The sequence below is a fragment of the Sebastes umbrosus genome, chromosome 14 (genome assembly GCF_015220745.1).
Source record: "Sebastes umbrosus isolate fSebUmb1 chromosome 14, fSebUmb1.pri, whole genome shotgun sequence".
Classification (NCBI taxonomy): domain Eukaryota; kingdom Metazoa; phylum Chordata; class Actinopteri; order Perciformes; family Sebastidae; genus Sebastes; species Sebastes umbrosus.
Genome location: NC_051282.1, coordinates 24793771 through 24811151, shown reverse-complemented (window position 1 = coordinate 24811151; position 17381 = coordinate 24793771). Strand labels below are relative to the sequence as shown.

At 40.9% G+C, this 17381-nt stretch overlaps 2 protein-coding genes across 2 annotated transcripts in view; one reads left to right on the top strand and one right to left on the bottom strand.

Moving 5' to 3' along the window:
• The window catches only part of tbcd (tubulin folding cofactor D), a 30533-nt gene extending 13433 nt beyond the window's left edge, over positions 1-17100 (bottom strand). The window contains 17 exon segments of the mRNA XM_037792080.1: positions 940-1025; positions 1352-1381; positions 1473-1530; positions 4866-5022; positions 10481-10575; positions 10795-10869; positions 11001-11061; positions 11149-11291; positions 11919-12051; positions 12621-12666; positions 13478-13610; positions 14061-14116; positions 14554-14700; positions 15232-15333; positions 15849-15946; positions 16039-16089; positions 16605-17100. Of these exon segments, the coding sequence (XP_037648008.1) occupies positions 940-1025; positions 1352-1381; positions 1473-1530; positions 4866-5022; positions 10481-10575; positions 10795-10869; positions 11001-11061; positions 11149-11291; positions 11919-12051; positions 12621-12666; positions 13478-13610; positions 14061-14116; positions 14554-14700; positions 15232-15333; positions 15849-15946; positions 16039-16089; positions 16605-16782 (1649 nt within the window). The 5' untranslated portion in view covers positions 16783-17100.
• On the top strand, positions 5082-10430 carry znf750 (zinc finger protein 750). The gene is made up of 3 exons (XM_037792079.1): positions 5082-6676; positions 8110-9425; positions 9535-10430. Exons 1-3 carry the CDS (start codon positions 6659-6661, stop codon positions 10115-10117), a joined length of 1917 nt encoding a protein of 638 aa, XP_037648007.1. The 5' UTR covers positions 5082-6658; the 3' UTR covers positions 10118-10430.
• Positions 17101-17381: the final 281 nt, after the last annotated feature.

Here is a 17381-nt window from a genome sequence, read left to right as displayed (position 1 = left end):
GTCTGCCAAAGGTGACAATTCCTGAAAGGGTGTTGGAGCTTTTCTGTTTTGTTTTTGATGCACGCATTTCATTCCTTACATGCCAGATGTGTATGTACATAGGGTGGCAGCAGAAGTTCATACATTTAATTGGAACACATATGCTTCACAAGCGGTAAACTACACATTTATAGCACCATAAGCATAATGCCTACGATGCTCTAAACCCATCTTTTTGCCCCAACTTGCAATTAGTTAGTTAGTTATTCCGAATAATATAAATTTTAAGCCACTGCCTCTTAATAACTCTCTGTTGTTTATGTCCCACAAGCACTGCTGCATGCCTCTCTCTCGGCATCTCCTGGATCCATCTCTTCACATATGTTTCACATTATGTGTATCATTTCTGTCATATGGATTGACTTGATTGAATTTTATTATGTTGTTTATTCCGTACACATGACATCTATTGCACTTCTGCCCATCCTGGGAGAGAGATCTGTCCTCTGTTGTGCTTCCTGAGGTTTCTTTCATTGTTTACCCATTCAAAGATCCTTTGGGGTTTCCTTATCTGATGTGAGGATCAAAGTACAGAGGATGTTGTACAGATTGTAAAGCCTCGTGAGGCAAATTTGTGACATTGGGCTGTATAAATAAAACTGATAAAGTGCACACTACATTCCTTTGACCTGAGAGTATTTTTCTCATTGGCCAGCGGGAAAGGAGGAGGGGAAGAAAATCTTTTGGCCACAAGTTCAGCCATGAAGTTGGACTGGTTCCCTTTGTCATTGAGGACGGCTGGGACACTGCCTGTTGCCACCCACTTTATTGTTTAGGCTGTTATAACAAGTGTACTGTCCTAAGCATTTACCCAAGTGCAGCTTCACTTGAGCACTGTGTGACAAAGGAAATATGTCTGTAAAGGACAACTGCCAATGTGTAGAATACATCGTTTCTTACCTGATGTTCAGATAGCAGTTGTTGAGATTCCCTACAGCATAGTAGTCTGCTGCAGTCAGGATGTCAATACCATGAGGAAATGTCCCCTGTTGACACACAAACAAGCATCAAACAGCTGAGATGTTTTCAGTGCACTGAGCAGATGAATCTGAGATGGGAAAAACTTGATTTGGTTCCAAATTCAGGTAATAACCTAAGATTATAAGAGAGATTTACGGATAAATGACTGTTGGTAAATCAAATATCTGCTGGTGCCCTGTAGCTGTACTGGGAGGCTATTTCTCTGCTTCAAAAGCTTTCACTAGAAAAGGCAAGTTTGAGCAAGACCTGAATGATTGGCAGTTAATAAACATCAAATCACAGTAATTCTGTTACTCATAATACACAAGAAGCCAATACTGCGGTGACAAACCTGTCTGCCGACATTCTCCTGGAAGGCAGCCTGGGACAAAATAAGAGATAGAAATGAACTTCTGTCATGTAACTGAAAGTCTTTAGATAAGTGATTGTAAGATGTTGACCGGAGAACTTACAGAGGCAGCTCTGCGGCAGTTGACATTTCGGTCGAACACAGCTGTGATCAGCAAAGCGCTGCAGAGAGAAACACAAAAAAATAAAACGACATGTACCTAGAATTGTCCACCGAATGCATTGGAGAGGGTATTGAGTGTTTTCAGAGTCACAGAAAGCTTAAAAATTAAAGTTTAACGGGCAGACAACTTACAGAATGTGACAGTTAACTATCTCAATATTTATTTTTTTCTTCTTATTCTGTAATTAACACTTTAGTACATTTTTCTTGGGTATCATATTTTGCAGCTTGGGAAATTGAGATACTTTATATAGCTATACTTTACTGAGATACTAACCTTAAAGTTAAAGTGTCTCAACATTTTCTATCTAGTCTGGTTCGGTTTCACAGTGCACAAATTAAAACGGACCAAATAAAAAAATATATATTTGCTGAGAGGTGTGCACGAAGAAGCAAATTTATCTTTTTCGTCTCGAGAGCTGCCATTTCTATGAAGGGAATCGCAGACTTTGAAATATTGCTGTCGAAGTGTTTTCACTTTGACTCTGCACTGATCTCTTCTCCTCTAGTTTATCTCAATGACTTTATAAACATCACTATTTTTGCAGATTTTATTTAGCATTTTCTGTTTGTTCTCTTCGGCCCAGATGTCAAGCAAACATCTGGACTTCTGCAAACAGACTAAATGTTGGCTAGTGAAAGCACCCTGAGAGTCAATGACTCAGATTAAAGTGATGTCTACGTCTAGAGTACATCATCACCAAGAAACTTTGACTAAGCTGCACAGGTTCCTTGAACAGCATGCAAATGCAACCGCAATATGATTAACCATGACTCTCCTGCAATACTGCAAGTTGTGTCTGATTATGTTTTCATCCTGAATCTCCTTCCACTCAACACTGCCTCTACAAGTATCGGGAGGGCGTGTGAATGTCAGTTGTTGAAAGGGGGGGGCCAACCTACTGATACACAGTGGCAGCCTCCTGAGACTAACTGCTGTTGGCCTTGTTTGCTCTTGTCCCATGATCCCTGCCTCCTAACAGCAAGAGTCAGGCCTGGAGCTTTACTAACTGTCCCAGCCCTGAGGGCTTAGAAACAAAAACAGTCCTGATTGCACTCTGGATAATGCCCAAAAGGATATTCTGAATTAAGTGTGCGGCTGCTACAATTAATAAGTACACAGTGTACCTGTAACTGTGTAAGCAGAGGTATAACTGTGTGTGTGCGCCCCCAAGTCACAGAGTCGCATATTCACAAAAGTGAGTTTTCTGTAAATGTCATCAAGCTGTGATGAATAGAGCAGGAACCAGCTTGTCTGAGCGTTGCTGCCAAACGGCGACCGAAACCTACAGCAACAGGCGAAACCTGGCAGTCCTGTAGGCTAGGGAAAGGGAGGGTGTTGTCACGACTGCTGATGATAATGGTAGTCGTAGGGGTTCAAACTGACACTGCAGAGCTGGTCTGCACAGTCAGAGGCCACAGGTTGATACATGCACACCGAGAGAAAAGAGATCAAGGAGGGAGGCGAACCGTTACTATTGACAAAGACTGAGCGCACGTCACTGGATGATATTGCACCCTGGTTTCTCTACGCCGGTTTCCAAAGAGATGTACAAGTTTTAAAATGTTACTCATTACTGTTCAGGCTGGCTCCAGCTTGTGATCCTGCAACAAGACCTTAGCCATTTTCATTCTAGCCTAAAGACAAAAAGAGACAGTTTCTGTCTGCTCTCTACAGCTGCAAGTAAAACTGTTTATTCAGGGTTCAACGTTAATGTTTTTTGGGTCCGAAATCTACTTGACAAAAATCAGATTTTACTAACCCCTATACAAATTGTTTTATTTAATAGCAGTTATCAAATAACAAAGACCAAAGTCAATTGTCATGTTTAATCTTTATGTAAGTAAATTAAATCGCCCACATCTTCCAACGCCACCCAACTAAACTCGAAGTGCTCGCTTGAGCTTCAGCTCATAAACTTTGTTGGCATCGCCCTGTCGGGGTTTCTTTCACAACAATGACCGGCTCACTGTACATTATCCCTTACTTAATACACAGATTTTAATACTGACGTGCAACTACTGCAACCACTACAGAAATAGGGAGTTTTCAGGTGCATGAGTATATAAACAACACTTTAGGTCCGTTAACCTGAACTTCCACGTGAATTTACAGTGCCGCTTTCTGACAAAAATCCCACTTTTCATGCAGTGTAGATCTTCTTATGAGGCAAAGAAAATATGCAGTCGTCACACATGGAGGATAGAGACACTTCCTGGTGGTAATAATGCAAAAAAAAAAATCCCAAAATGTCCACACTACTGATGTTGTGAAACTCAGCTTAGTTCACAACTGACCTCACAACAAGACAGAGCTTGTATTTTGTTTTGGGATATGTGGTGCTGTATGAAATCATGGAGTATATACTGTATCGTTATGGAGTCACACAGGAACAGCTGGCACTGAGCCACAAGATGATCAACAGGACATACTGGCAGCAGTGATAGTTTCATAGACAGACAAAACCTTAACACATAAGTGACATCACCTTCAGACAATATGTGATTATCACCTTTTGTTACCATAATCTTGGAATGACACGTTTGTGTAATTAAGACATACTGCAGCCTACTTCAATGTGCAGGCACAAAAGCAGCACACAAGTATATCTGCCGGTTATGTGGGGACATGCAAGATTGAGGTGGCATAGAAAAACTGGTTTGAGGCGGTAGATAACTGCTTCGAGGCAAACCACGCAGCTATGCAAATTACAATGAGAATTCACAATGAGCTGCAACCTATAAACATCTTACTGATTATTAATTTTTGTAGCAGTTACTTGCTTTTAAACCGTTGAGGAACATATTTAGAGTATTGTGTTTAGTAGTAGAGTGTTATGATTTGAGCATTTTTACGCTAAATGCAGTACCTGTGAGGGTTTCTGGACAATATTTGTCGTGTTTTTTGTTGTTAATTAATTTCCAATAATAAATATACACATACATTTGCATAAAGCAGCATATTTGTCCACTCCCATGTTGATAAGAGTATTAAATATTTGACAAATCTCCCTTTAAGGTACATTTTGAATATCACAAAATGTACAATACAAACACAGGGAGGAAATGTTGTGTTTGCATTATCAACAAACAGCAGCAAGAGCAAATTTAAATATGAGCATATCAGAAAACAGCTCCTGGATTTACCTGCGGGGAAGAGTGGAGTATTACAGGCATATTATTAATCATTTGGGCCATTTAGCAACCCAAGATTCACTCTTATGTCCCTAAATAAAGTGACTTTGACAAATATGAATGTAGTTCTTGGTATGTTTTTGCAGAGATCTATGCATGTGAAGGTTTTTATGGCAAAAGGAAGGAAGAGGAAAGTTACCAGGCAATCGGAGTCACAAAAGGCTCGAGCTCTTTGGGTTCATAAGCCCTGGCGAAGGACCAGCACACGTAGCAGGCGGCGTCACGCACGTTGGAACCGACGCTGCACGCTCCACGCTTTTCCTCGTAGGTCAGGGATTTGACAATGAGTGGCACAACTGCAAGTAGACAACAGAGATGGATGAGTGGTTTTATCTCAAGAATGTGAAGTAAAACTAAGATTAAAGAATGAAAGCAATGTCAAAAACATATGTTACATATACTGTACGCAATATTTGTGGTGAGGAAAGTTCAAATGTCACGACTTAGAACTACTAGAGGTTCTATTGACCCAAAGCTAACGGGGTCGAGATTAATGGACACAATATGCTTGTTTTTTTGGCGCAAATGGACCCCATCTGTAGATATGCACTTTTTAATGATACAGCAGTTTTATATTTTATAGCAAATTATTTTGCGGACCCCCTGACAGAGTGCCACAGAACCCTGGTGGTCCCCGGAGCCCACCACTCCGGTCCGGTCAGAATCACTGATTTAAAGCAACCCTTTTGCAGCACAATGAGAAACAAGCTGAGCAGAATTTAAAGAATTGCTGAAAGACAACAGATATATAAAAAATTACTACCAAAATAATGGAGTGAAAGTTTGAAATTATAGATTTCAATTATCGTCCATTAGAAAAATAATTTCGAGTGTATTTGAATTTGAACTGAATGCAAGGTTATGTCTGCCCACCTGTTCCTTTTCAACTGTGAGAATATCAGTGATATGAGTGTTCATAGTCATTAAGTACTTGTATTAGAGCTGTAACGATTAATCGATTATTCGCCAACTATTTTTATAATCAATTCATCTTTTTAAGTAATTTCTCTGATTCCAGCTTCTTAAATATGAATATTTTCTGGTTTCTTTACTCCTCTGTGACAGTAATATCTGAATATCAACACTATAGACACTGAATATCTTTGAGTTGTGGAAAAAACAAGACATTTGAGGACATCATCTTGGGCTTTGGGAAACACTGATTGACATATTTCACCATTTTCTGACATTCTATAGACCAAACAAGTAATTGATAAATCGAGAAAATAATTGACAGATTAATCAAAAATGAAAATAATGATTAGTTGCAGCCCTAACTTGTATTTAATATCAGGGTAAGAACGCACAACATGATTAACATTGCTATAATTTGGAAGGTAAATGGTTAGCAATAAAGTCAGCTCATTAAGTAAACGTTTCACTTTTGTAAAGGTTATAAATCTGTAACACTGAGTTAGTTTCTTTCAACACAATCAATGAAAGATCAGCACCAGTTTTACCTGCATGTTTGCATATGTCATGTTGATCTTACCAGCTTGCCACTGGACTTCAATAGAAACTTAACGCGTTGGTGTGAATCAACATGTGATTTACAGTTAACCTGCAGAATGAGGCCTGTGCTGTCATTTCCACAGAAGACAGAGATGGAGCGGTTAGGAGGAAGCAGGAGTGAGAGACCCCACCCCATCATGTAAATCATTGCTTGAGGCTTGACTAATATCAGGTACATCGATGTTGCCTGAGGGCCCTGCTGTTTGGGCTGAAGCCCCACCCACTAGTGAGACAACATCCCAGAGAGAGGAACTCACCACACAACTAAGATTATCAAATACAGCACACACTCGCACCATCACACACGTTCGCAAACGCACTCTGAACTTTTAGCTTATATTGGAGAGAGCGTCCTGACTAACACTGGCTGTGGACGGCGGATCAGCTCTTTGCAGGCTCAACACTCAGGACGGGACACTGATGCTACAACCAGAGCAGGTAATTTCTTCTTTTTTTATCCTTCATTAATTAAATAAGGAAGCAGCATTAAATTACAATAGAGCACTCCGTTAAAGCCTTTCTGTGTTATTGGAAAAGACTGTCTTTGTAAAAGGTACTGTTAACTAGTTTTGTTGTGTGTATTATTAAAGGTTGGTATAGGCTACTTATCCACCTGTTATCTGTTGATTTGAATTAGCCCTAGTTGCTCTGTCATGACTGATGCACAGGTAACGCTTAAAGTGGCCTGTGCTGAAGACCTTTTAAAAAAGTTTAAGACGCTTATTTGATAGATACTTACTTTATAAAAAACTATTTTATAACATATACAGACTGGTCTGTCAGTTAAAAAAATACATCACCTGAGCTCATAAGAAGCAAATATATACTTTTATTAAGGAAAAAATAAACACTGGACTGGATTGTATTCACAGTGAGAGAGATACGCTGTTAAAAAGGAGATTTTCGAATTAATTTCAGTTCTTAAGAAAGGAGTGGCTTTGCATGCTACAACATTGGACAGAAACTTGAGTGACAACTTCTTGCGACAGCGCACGACAAGCAGGTTCCTCCGTGCGGCACCCAGCAACACTTAACTCACAGCTTTAGGTGATGTTTCATTTCAAAGGCGAGCCTGAAGTGTTTCAGATGCCACCCACTTCACGGTTTCACTCAAATGGCTGCTTTTAACTCATGCTAGCTATACAGTATTACTTCTCATACTTGTGTATCTGCAGAGCTGGTGAGCTCATCAAATGATGATTCGGAACTGAAAGCTTCCCGCAGGTGTAGTCATGGGAAACAGGTGTCTCGAGGTTCCCACGCCGACAGCACAGAGTTTAGTAAGGTTGATAGAGAAAGCAAGTCTCTGCATGCCCTCCAGGTCTGTGTTAGTAAGTCGGCCCAGCACCTGCCTATCGAGTACCTTAGCATCTCTCTAACTTTATAGGATAGATGAGTATATCAGAACTATATCAGAACTATATCAGAACGGATAGACGGGTGAACAGGCAGGTAGAGGTGTTTTTAGGGTGCTGCCAGTCAACCAAAAGGCAGGAGTGCACCTATGCAAACATATGGGTACACTTTTGCATACAGTAGACATGTTTTCATAATTAACTATTGCTCTGTTTGATGTCCAGCCCACTGTGCAAGTAGCAGTTGCAGAAATACATTAGCCTGAGGGTGCAGTGTTTTGTGCAGCTAGAGATTTTTCTGCATGAGCAGCTGAAGAAACACAAGAGGAAAAACCTTCCAATGAGAGCCGCTCTCCACCTGAACCAGTCAAACAACTCTATTAACCTCGCTACTTGACAGTCAGCTCTGTGAGAATAGGGTGCAAAAGCTGCAATGATTCATGAGTTTTTCTTAGTGTCACACTCCCTAAAAAAATACCAATTCCTCAACTGCAATGTGCTGTGTTTTTCTTTCAGGCAACATCCATAAGAATCAAGATGGAAACCGCTCAGGAACGCAAGCCAAAAAGGCCCCACTACATTCCCCGACCGCCAGGCAAGCCTTACAAGTACCAGTGTTTCCAGTGTCCTTTCACCTGCAACGAAAAGTCCCATCTCTTCAACCACATGAAATACAACTTGTGTAAAAACTCCATCTCCCTGATGTCACAGAAAAACGGGCAAACGGCCCGACAGAACAAGGCTGTAGCAAAGAGCGTCCCTGTCAAATCTAAGAACTGTCCGAGCCCCCTGCCAGCAGATCAAAACAATAGTCCCGACAAACAAGGAACTGAGGAGGAGGAAGCTGAGAGCAGAGACGACACAGAAGAAGTAGACGTTGGGTGTGACAGTCCAGTCAATAAGGACAGCCAGTGCGAGACAAAATCAAATACGGTAACAGAGGGAGAGGAAGAGGGAGAGGGAGAGGGAGAGGGAGAGAACAAGGAGAGCAATGAGTCTCTGCCGCGCCCATCTGCCTTCTCCCTCGTCACACCCAAAAATGACGGAGCAGAAGCCTTCAAGTCATCTGTGCAGCAGTCGGAGGAATCACAAGCTCCTGTTCCCACTTTCAACCACCCAGGCTTCCCATGGGGCACGATTTCATCATCCATTCCCTTAAAACCATTCCCTCCTCCCATGGTTCCTGAATACTCTCCCTACCTCCTGCCTGACCGCCCCCTGTATCCTCCGTACTACCTCCAAGCAAACCACCATGCAAATGATCCAAACTCTCCTTCTTTCCGGCCAGAGTTCATGGATCCCCAGAGGCCTGTGGTGCCACAACCCATCGCCTCACCTCACACTTCCCTCTTCCCCCCATACCCATACAGATACTGCCACCCTCTCCACCCGGGCCCCCCTATGCACTTCACCTTCTACAGACCCCATGAGCTCTCCATGCCAGTTGCAGGACCCAGATATCTTCCTTTGGACATCTACGGCCCGACACTCGGGCCAAAGGATTATGATTTATACGTTCAATCACGTCCCAGCCACAACAACGTCAACACATCTGTGCAAGAGGAGAGCAACCACGGGCAAAACGGAGACAAGGAAACCCGGCTGAGTCCTAAGGAGGGCTGTTCAGCCTTGGGGTCCCCTGACAGACCCAATCATGTACATATCATCCAGAGAGACACAGAGGCCCCGCACTACACCAACAAGGGTGACTCACAGACAACCACACAACTAGGACACACCGCTACAGCCATACAACCCATCAAAACTGACTCGAGACACGCGGAATCTGCAGAAAGCTTGCTGCAGTTAGGAACTCTGCATGTGGATGGAGGGTGAGTAAAAATCCTGCCTGTCTTGGTTTAATTGAGCAGCAGTATATTGTATTTGCATTTACTGGTAATTAATGGCCTTTAACTCTTTATGTTGGCTTGTCTTTTTCAGATCAGCTGAGAGCAGCAGATATTCCTCTTTGCCTGTTTCTGAGCCATGTCCTGAAACTACACCAGACCAAAAAGATGATGACAACAGAGACGATCTGGCCCCCCTAAACCTCTCAACAAGGAACCAAGAAAAAAGTCCATCTGTCTACAGACTGCAGTCCTCAGACACAGAGAAATCAAAGGGAGACGAGTTGCCTCTGAACCTCAGCCTGCGAGCTTCTTATAGCAGCCCTGTACACAGCTCCGCCCCGAGCACTTCGGAAGATCTTCAGCCGAGGCCAGACACCGAGCTGGATGAAGAACCATGTGACCAGAGGCAGACTGCAGCGCTGGCACTCTGTCAGCTAGCCATTGCAAGCTCTGCTGCCTCTTCATGTGACTTCAGAAAAGCAGAACGGCCCTCAGAGGATCCCACAGACACTAGCAGCTCTGGCTCTCCGAAGAAGACAAAACACACAGCCAAGGCTAAGACAACTGGCATGAAAAGAGCAAACAGTGGCCAGGCTGAAAACAAGTGCCACAAACCAAACAAGAGAGCAAAAGTACCGGGGCGGGCTCTGAGGAGGAGGCATCGTTACTACTAAACTCTGACTGTTATAATACTTGGTAAGAAGGACAGAGTATCTCTAACCTTCACCTGCAAGCCTCAACTTGAAAAGATCAACTTATTATTTACATAATTAAAATGTATATAGCACTGCCATAAGGTTCACTGTAAAAATAATTGTTAAATGCAAAGACTTGATGTTTTGTCTTGATTGGAAAAGGTGAAAAGCAATTTTTTTTATAGGGGCTCTTTATATTTAAATTTGACAAAAAAGTTGACAATGGAAGATGTGGTACTGTAAATGTAAATATGTTGAATAAATAAATGACGAGAACTGACTTGTTACATAAGTCCATGTATCTTGTGATAATTATCTCAATGTGTATTTGTGGTCACATACCATCTGTCAACCTGGAAGGAACCAGCAGGCCTCTCCTACCAAGTTCTGCCAGCGCCAGGCAGCCTCCATGCCAAGCATTGTCTGTTTCCTGGAAGCTTGAAAAACAACACACACAATACACACAGGTCAAAACATAGAACATCTGATCGGATATTGACAATATTAAGGCAAATTGAACTAACTTACTATCAGAACTAAGTAAGGGATAATGTACAGCGAGCCGGTCATTGTTGTGAAAGAAACCCCGACAGAAGAAATGATAATTGGCATAGCGTGACTGATGGAGAGTCAATATTCCCTCAGCGTTAACCTACCTGAAGCAGTCCAGCACTGATCCAACCACCTCATCTGCCAGTTCCTTGGGAAGTCTCCCAGTCACCCTCCCAATGCTGAAGGGTTAAATAGAGCAGATGATTATTGTAACACATGAACTCTTTCAGAGGAGCTGTCTTTGACTTAAAGAATACCAAAGACAAGTAGCAACATGGATGACTTGTTAGGTGACATATGTAACAGTTACCCCTTTGCTGCAGACCAGCGCACAATTGTTTCCTTATCTTTCAGTCCCACCAGCAGATATTCTGTAAAGTAACATGCAAATCAGATTTCCTGAACAGAGTTATTGCAATAACAAATGTTTTAAACAGAGTGGAGGGGCCGAAACTGACCAATGACGGTCTCCACTTCCTCGGGAATGTCATAGTCCTCCTCCAATTCTTGTGTCTCCACTTCAGGAGTTGCAGCGGTAGCGACTGCAGTAGATTGGGACATGGAAAGGTTTGCTGCTAGGGAGCGGTTGCCTCTCTGGTACCTGAAAAACATGCACATAAATCTTTTAAGACACTCAGCTCTGATCCAGCCACATCTCACTAAGGACATAAAGTGTGTTGTGACACATCTGAGAATACTCACTATGAAAAACTAGCTGGAAATGACCTGATGTTAAGCAATTCCCTGCTGAACGGGGAGCCATAATTGCAGTGCAGCACCAAAGCCACTGTCACTCATCTGGCGACAGCAATGTGCTTGTGACAATGTGACAAGAGTGTGTGGATGAAGCATAAAGTTGTTAAATTTGACTTATTTACATTTTCTATGTGCCTCGTAACGTTACTCCTCCACTGCTGGTTTAGTCGCAAAACCTCACATCAGTGAGTCCGCGACTTGTCGCAAGTCGGCTTAGTTTATTTAGAAGTTAACCTGCTACCAGCAACGGTTGCTACGGAAACAGTACACATAAAAATGGCCATTACTCTGGCCATCCTGCTACGTTGATTTGAATGGGAATGTCCGTTCTACTCCTAATTCTATTTCTATGGTATTAACCATATGATTTACATTGATGCTACACACATTTTAGATCCAACAAAGTTTTCTGCAAACACACATTGATTAGTTTTTACAACATTTAATATAATTAGCTGGTTTTATGTCTGACCTCCATGCTGCCAAACGTGGCTTCAGGAAGGTGAGGCCGAGCCTCTGGGTTAGTTTGACCCCGACCTTCCTCAGCATGGCCTGGCTGCTCTCTGATAGATGCTTCTTCTCCAGACACTGCATAATTGTAGGAGCTGGGAAACAAATGAAGATGTCATTATAACCTGTTTTAATACCATTATAATGAATACATTGATAAATAAATACAGGAATATAGGTATTTTTGGAGGTATCTGGCTAGAGGCTAAGAAAAATGTGCCTTTTTGTGGGAAAAATTCTCACTATGTTGACAATTCAAAGATTTAAATATTGACATAGTGTGTTTGTTTGCATATCACAGGTACACCAACAACAACTATAGAAGAGGCTCACATGTCAGCTACGACTAGACTGTCTCTGCAGAATGTGACATATGTAGTCAGAAAAATAGATTGGATAACATGTCAAAGGAAATCATAGATCATATTCAAGTGTGGGAAAAGCTCTTTTGTTTGTCTTTCTAAAGGGAAATATCACCTGATGTCTGCATTCAAATATCTCCCCTGCGGCATCACACATTTAGATAACGATTTGTGAACACAAATAATTCTGTTACCACAGGCAACAGCAACTGAACAAAGACTACGAATGTGACAATCGTATGCTTCAATAACTAAGAAATTTTGTTTTTGCTTTGACCTCTACATGGAGATTGATTACCTACCATACTGCAGGAGGTCATCTCTTTTTCCATGTCTGAAAAGCTTCGCCTAGGAGACATAAATAAGATGATCAAATCAATCTAAGATATTGCAGAGGAAACATGATAGCAGTAATATTTGCGAAGGCATCGCACATTTGTTATTGCTCTAACAAACTGAAAAAAATTCTCTCATAATCCAAATTCATACTTGCTAATATCTTGACAATTTATTTTTATCCTTACATCTTGATTCTTTGCAGCACTTTACCCTCAATCTACACCCAAAAGAACGTGCAAGTAAGGGTCCTGTAGGCTTATTGACTGAACACACAGAGACAGTTTTGAACGCCCTAAGCACCACATAGGCTGGAGCAAGGTTCACATCACAGGCATTAAGTACAAAGAGACGCTTTCTAAACATGTTATGCAAGTTTATGTGCCAATGATATGAGTGTTATGCACTTGCTTGAGGGCTGCATTACATTACCTTAGCTGACAGGGAGTGATTTGAAAAATACCCTCCTCCATCATTGATAAAGGTTGACAGTGAGAACTGGCGTAACGTGGAAAAGTGGATTTCACTGGAACTAATTACCCTCAGTGCTGTTCTCATTTGATGAAAAACCGTTTAGCTTAAAGCAGTGGATTAAACTGACATAAGTCGCTTGAAACAGCAGATCCCACACACGCAGCAGGTGAATTACACACCTGCCAAAACCACATTGGGTATTGTGTGAGACATACCAGTCATGTCGGCTCTTGTAAACTCTTCTCTGCAGGTTTTAATACTACAGTGCACACAGATTACACCTGCTTTACACATACACAGAGAGGCGTGCACGCAACACTACAGGTTTGAGTGTGATCAGTGTGTTTACCAGAGACTGCAGGGCACCATCCAGCAACATAATGTCTCTCGTTGACTGGTCATCGGTCTGGGATATAGTGGTCAGGCTCCAGTCCAAGAAGTCTCCGAGACGCTTTTGTATCACATCAGGGCGTGTCATGAACCTGTACAGTCACATACAAGAAAGCAACAAAAGGTTTCATGTGGATAAACAAATGCAGACACCAGTAAAGCCAGTCAAAGCACAACCTTGCTCTCTACTGGCTGGAAAACTAATTACAGTTACTAACTTTCTCTAGATTGTATTTTGTGTTCACTGCGAGTTGCCATATTTTTATAGATTACTTTCCGTCTTTGATCGATACAGGCTTTACATAATAGAGTATAATAGGGTGTTCAGAGGCAGCTTATATACACTTCATGGCCATTACATACATTCAGTACAATAAAACATGAAGGTGGATGATTACATTAGTTTATCCGAGTTAAAGATTATCATCACGCAGCACGCACAAGAGGGTTATGTGCAAATCAAATTTAATGCTTTTTAAGACCACAGACAACCACAAAATGAAAATACTACATAATTACTTGTACAGTGTTCGTGCACTTACTTTGATACCAGGACAGATGCAGCATCCCTAGGACTGTCACTGACGAGTAGATAAGACTGGAAAAAAAAAAATCTGTTACACACACTGTATGATAACATGACTGTAAAACATTATTACATTCTTTAACATTTGAGTAAATCTACAGACATTACTGGGGCTGAATACAATTCAGTTCAGATATTAAACTTCTGGATTGTCTTCTTAATCGATTACATCAGTTTCAATAGAGAATGGAGACATATTGATGATTTGTTTCTTTTGTTGCTGTAAGTATGGATATATCATATACTCTAAAACAGCAGAGGGTGCTTTGTTATAAGTTACTGTGTGTCATATATAACATTTAGACAGTTTATTCAGATATTTTTGAGGATCCACAAATCCTGATAACAGAGCCAAGCCATAATGGGCAGCGAGATTAAAACATATAGACCAATCTCTCTTATACAAAACAGCAAAACAGAATCAAGATTATAACATATACTTAACTTGCCTTTGCAATAGCTAGAATACGGTCCATGGTGGGCTCTCTGGCCTTGCCGCCGTCTGACTCCAGATGACCATCCAGACGATAAAGATCAAAGGGTATAAGGCAGGTCATGGACAGCCACAACAATAACATGTAGCGAGTTTCCCAAGTCTGGAATGAGTACATGGTAAAACACACTATTGTTCAATGTTTGATAAAGCTAACAACAAAAGTATTATGTGAAGTGTGTGATACTGATTCAAACAGCTGCATCGGCTATCGGTGACAATGGAGCCGATCTATTCAGTTCGATTTTATGTTTATATTCTACATACATAATAGACTGTAATTTTAATTCCTCTTTAAGTTTTGACCAATTTGTTGCTGCATTAAAACGGTTTACACTTGAATTGTAATTCCTGTTAATTCTGAAGATTTTTTACCAATTTGCTGGTGTACGACTTATTATTTAATTTATATCTACGTATTTATTTGTTTTACAAAGTTAGGAAAGCAATGTTTAAGTCAAATCTGATGTTGCCTGACACATTAAAGAATGATCCCAGGGACTTCCACACAGTGAGGCATACAGCTTATTACCGATCCGATACCCAAAGCCCAGGTATCGCTATCGGTATCGGGACTGAAAAAGTTGGATCGCTGCATCCCTAGTTTGCCCTTGAGGAGTAATACCAGTCTCACCTCAGAGTCTTTGGGATCCTGTCTGGACAACAGGTCCAGAACTGGCTGGACATCCGCCACCTCATGGGGAAAAAGCTGCATGAAGATTTTATAGCCTCTGACCTGCCCAGGAAAAAAAATATATAACTATAAACACCCTGGGGACTACTTCACAAATCAGGATTACTGAATTAGCCCACACAGAATGTAAAGGAAAGGACCAAGCACAGAACCCTGCGGGGCGTCTTGGGACAGAGGAGCAGGGGAGCAGGTGCAGTTGTTGATGTTGATGAACTGTTGTCTGTTTGTGAGATGTGACCTTTGTCAGGAGAGGACAATATTGTATAGTATAGTATAGGATAGCATAGTATAGTATAGTATGTAAAAAAAGTCAAATAAAAAGTCGTGGTATACAAGTTGAAGGGGGTCATGGTGTAGTATGTTGTAAGGTTTCATTAGGAAGGTCATAGTGTGGCGTGTCGAGGGGGGTCATGGCGTAGTATGTTGAGAAATATCATGGAGTGGGAGTTATTATTATGTGTTCCAGGGTTTACTCCGTGTATGGCAGTCTAGTAGGTTTTCACTGACACAGCAGACAAGACACAGCTAATGTACAGTGAGTACTGTTTTTGACTGACCTTACAGATGATGTAGAGAAACTTAAAGCCCAAATGAACCAATGAAGGGGGAGACTTCTCACTCCTCACAAACTCCAGTATAATGTTCATCATCCATTCTAAAACAAAATTGAATAATTTAATCACATATATACATTCTCCAAAAATGAATCTACAGTACTAATACAGACTGTATTTAAAGATAAAGTACCTAGGTGAGGGTCCAGAAGATGAGGCTGCTCTTGATATCTGTTCATTATCACTGTGGGAGGAAATGAACAGTGTGATTTTTTTTCATTTCATTTCAAAATTTATTTCGAACATGTAGAATACAAAAAAAAAAAATAATAAATAAAGAAAAAGAATGAACATACCAACAAGTGGACAGTCAGAAACAAGTAGTATTTACATAAAATGAAAAGCACTTAATGCCTTGATTTACATATATATTCGAAAAGGAGTGAGAAGTATTAACTTATTTAATCCCACCCCTTCTCCATAAATGAATTATTAATTATTAACCAGCTTCATTATTGAGCCACACATATACTATAATTAAATTTCCCTAAATTTATCTAACTATAATTATTATTTCTAATTATTCTAACTACAATTATTACCTTTAATCTGTGTAATACAGAAATATAAATTAATTACTGATGATGTGATGAATTGATTGATTATGTGATGAATTGATTGATTATGTGATGAATTGCTTACTAAGCACTGATAATAATAAATGTATGTTGATGTATGTATGGATGATGCCTGTCTCACCTAAGAACCTCTGTGTGGTGGACTCGCTGGTCTCCAGGTGTCCGTGGACCTCCGGCAGGCTGGAGAGGAGAGCTCTGGTGTCGCTGCTCTCACTGAAGCCTCCCAACACACATGTCTGAACTATAGCTTCACCTCGTTCACCTGCGGGACTCCCATTCTCCGTCTCCGACAGGGCCATGCTGACAGACGTCTCCAGTACCTACAGAGAGGGTCTCTAACGTTAGCGTCTAAAGTATGAAGCAGCTAGCATTAGCATCTAGCAAAAAGGAAGGAATGTGGAATAAAACAATTAAAGTCTCACGGAACGACGGAAAGTATTAAACTTAGAGCTACGACACGAACTTGGTCAAGAAGGTATGGACGTGTAAAATGACAGCACGCAAACTGAGATTGGTTTTAAGCTGAGTCAAACCGAGCTAATTGAAATCTGTGTTGTGTTGTGATGGAGCAGTTTGATGCTTGTGTTGTGCGTCGCGCCCAAGTACGGTGCGCGAGAAGGCTCAAAGGTCACAACTCTTCTTCTTCTTCTGCTGTGTCATTATTTTTTTCCATACTTTATTTAGAGAGTTCAAAACAGTAGTTACATAAACGTGTTCAGATTTTTCATTACAAAAAAAATTAGCAAATGTATTTCGCAGTATAAAAATAATTATATATGTATATATAATATATATATTATCATATAAAACAAATTGTACAACAAATAACATGTAAGTAAAGGAAAAGACAATTGGAATACATTTGAAATGTCTACACAATCTAATAGTTTTCTTCTTT

Coding starts and splice junctions, on each gene's coding strand:
- znf750 (XM_037792079.1), top strand. Junction 9,426..9,534: donor ACTCTGCATGTGGATGGAGG/GTGAGTAAAAAT, acceptor TGTCTTTTTCAG/ATCAGCTGAGAGCAGCAGAT.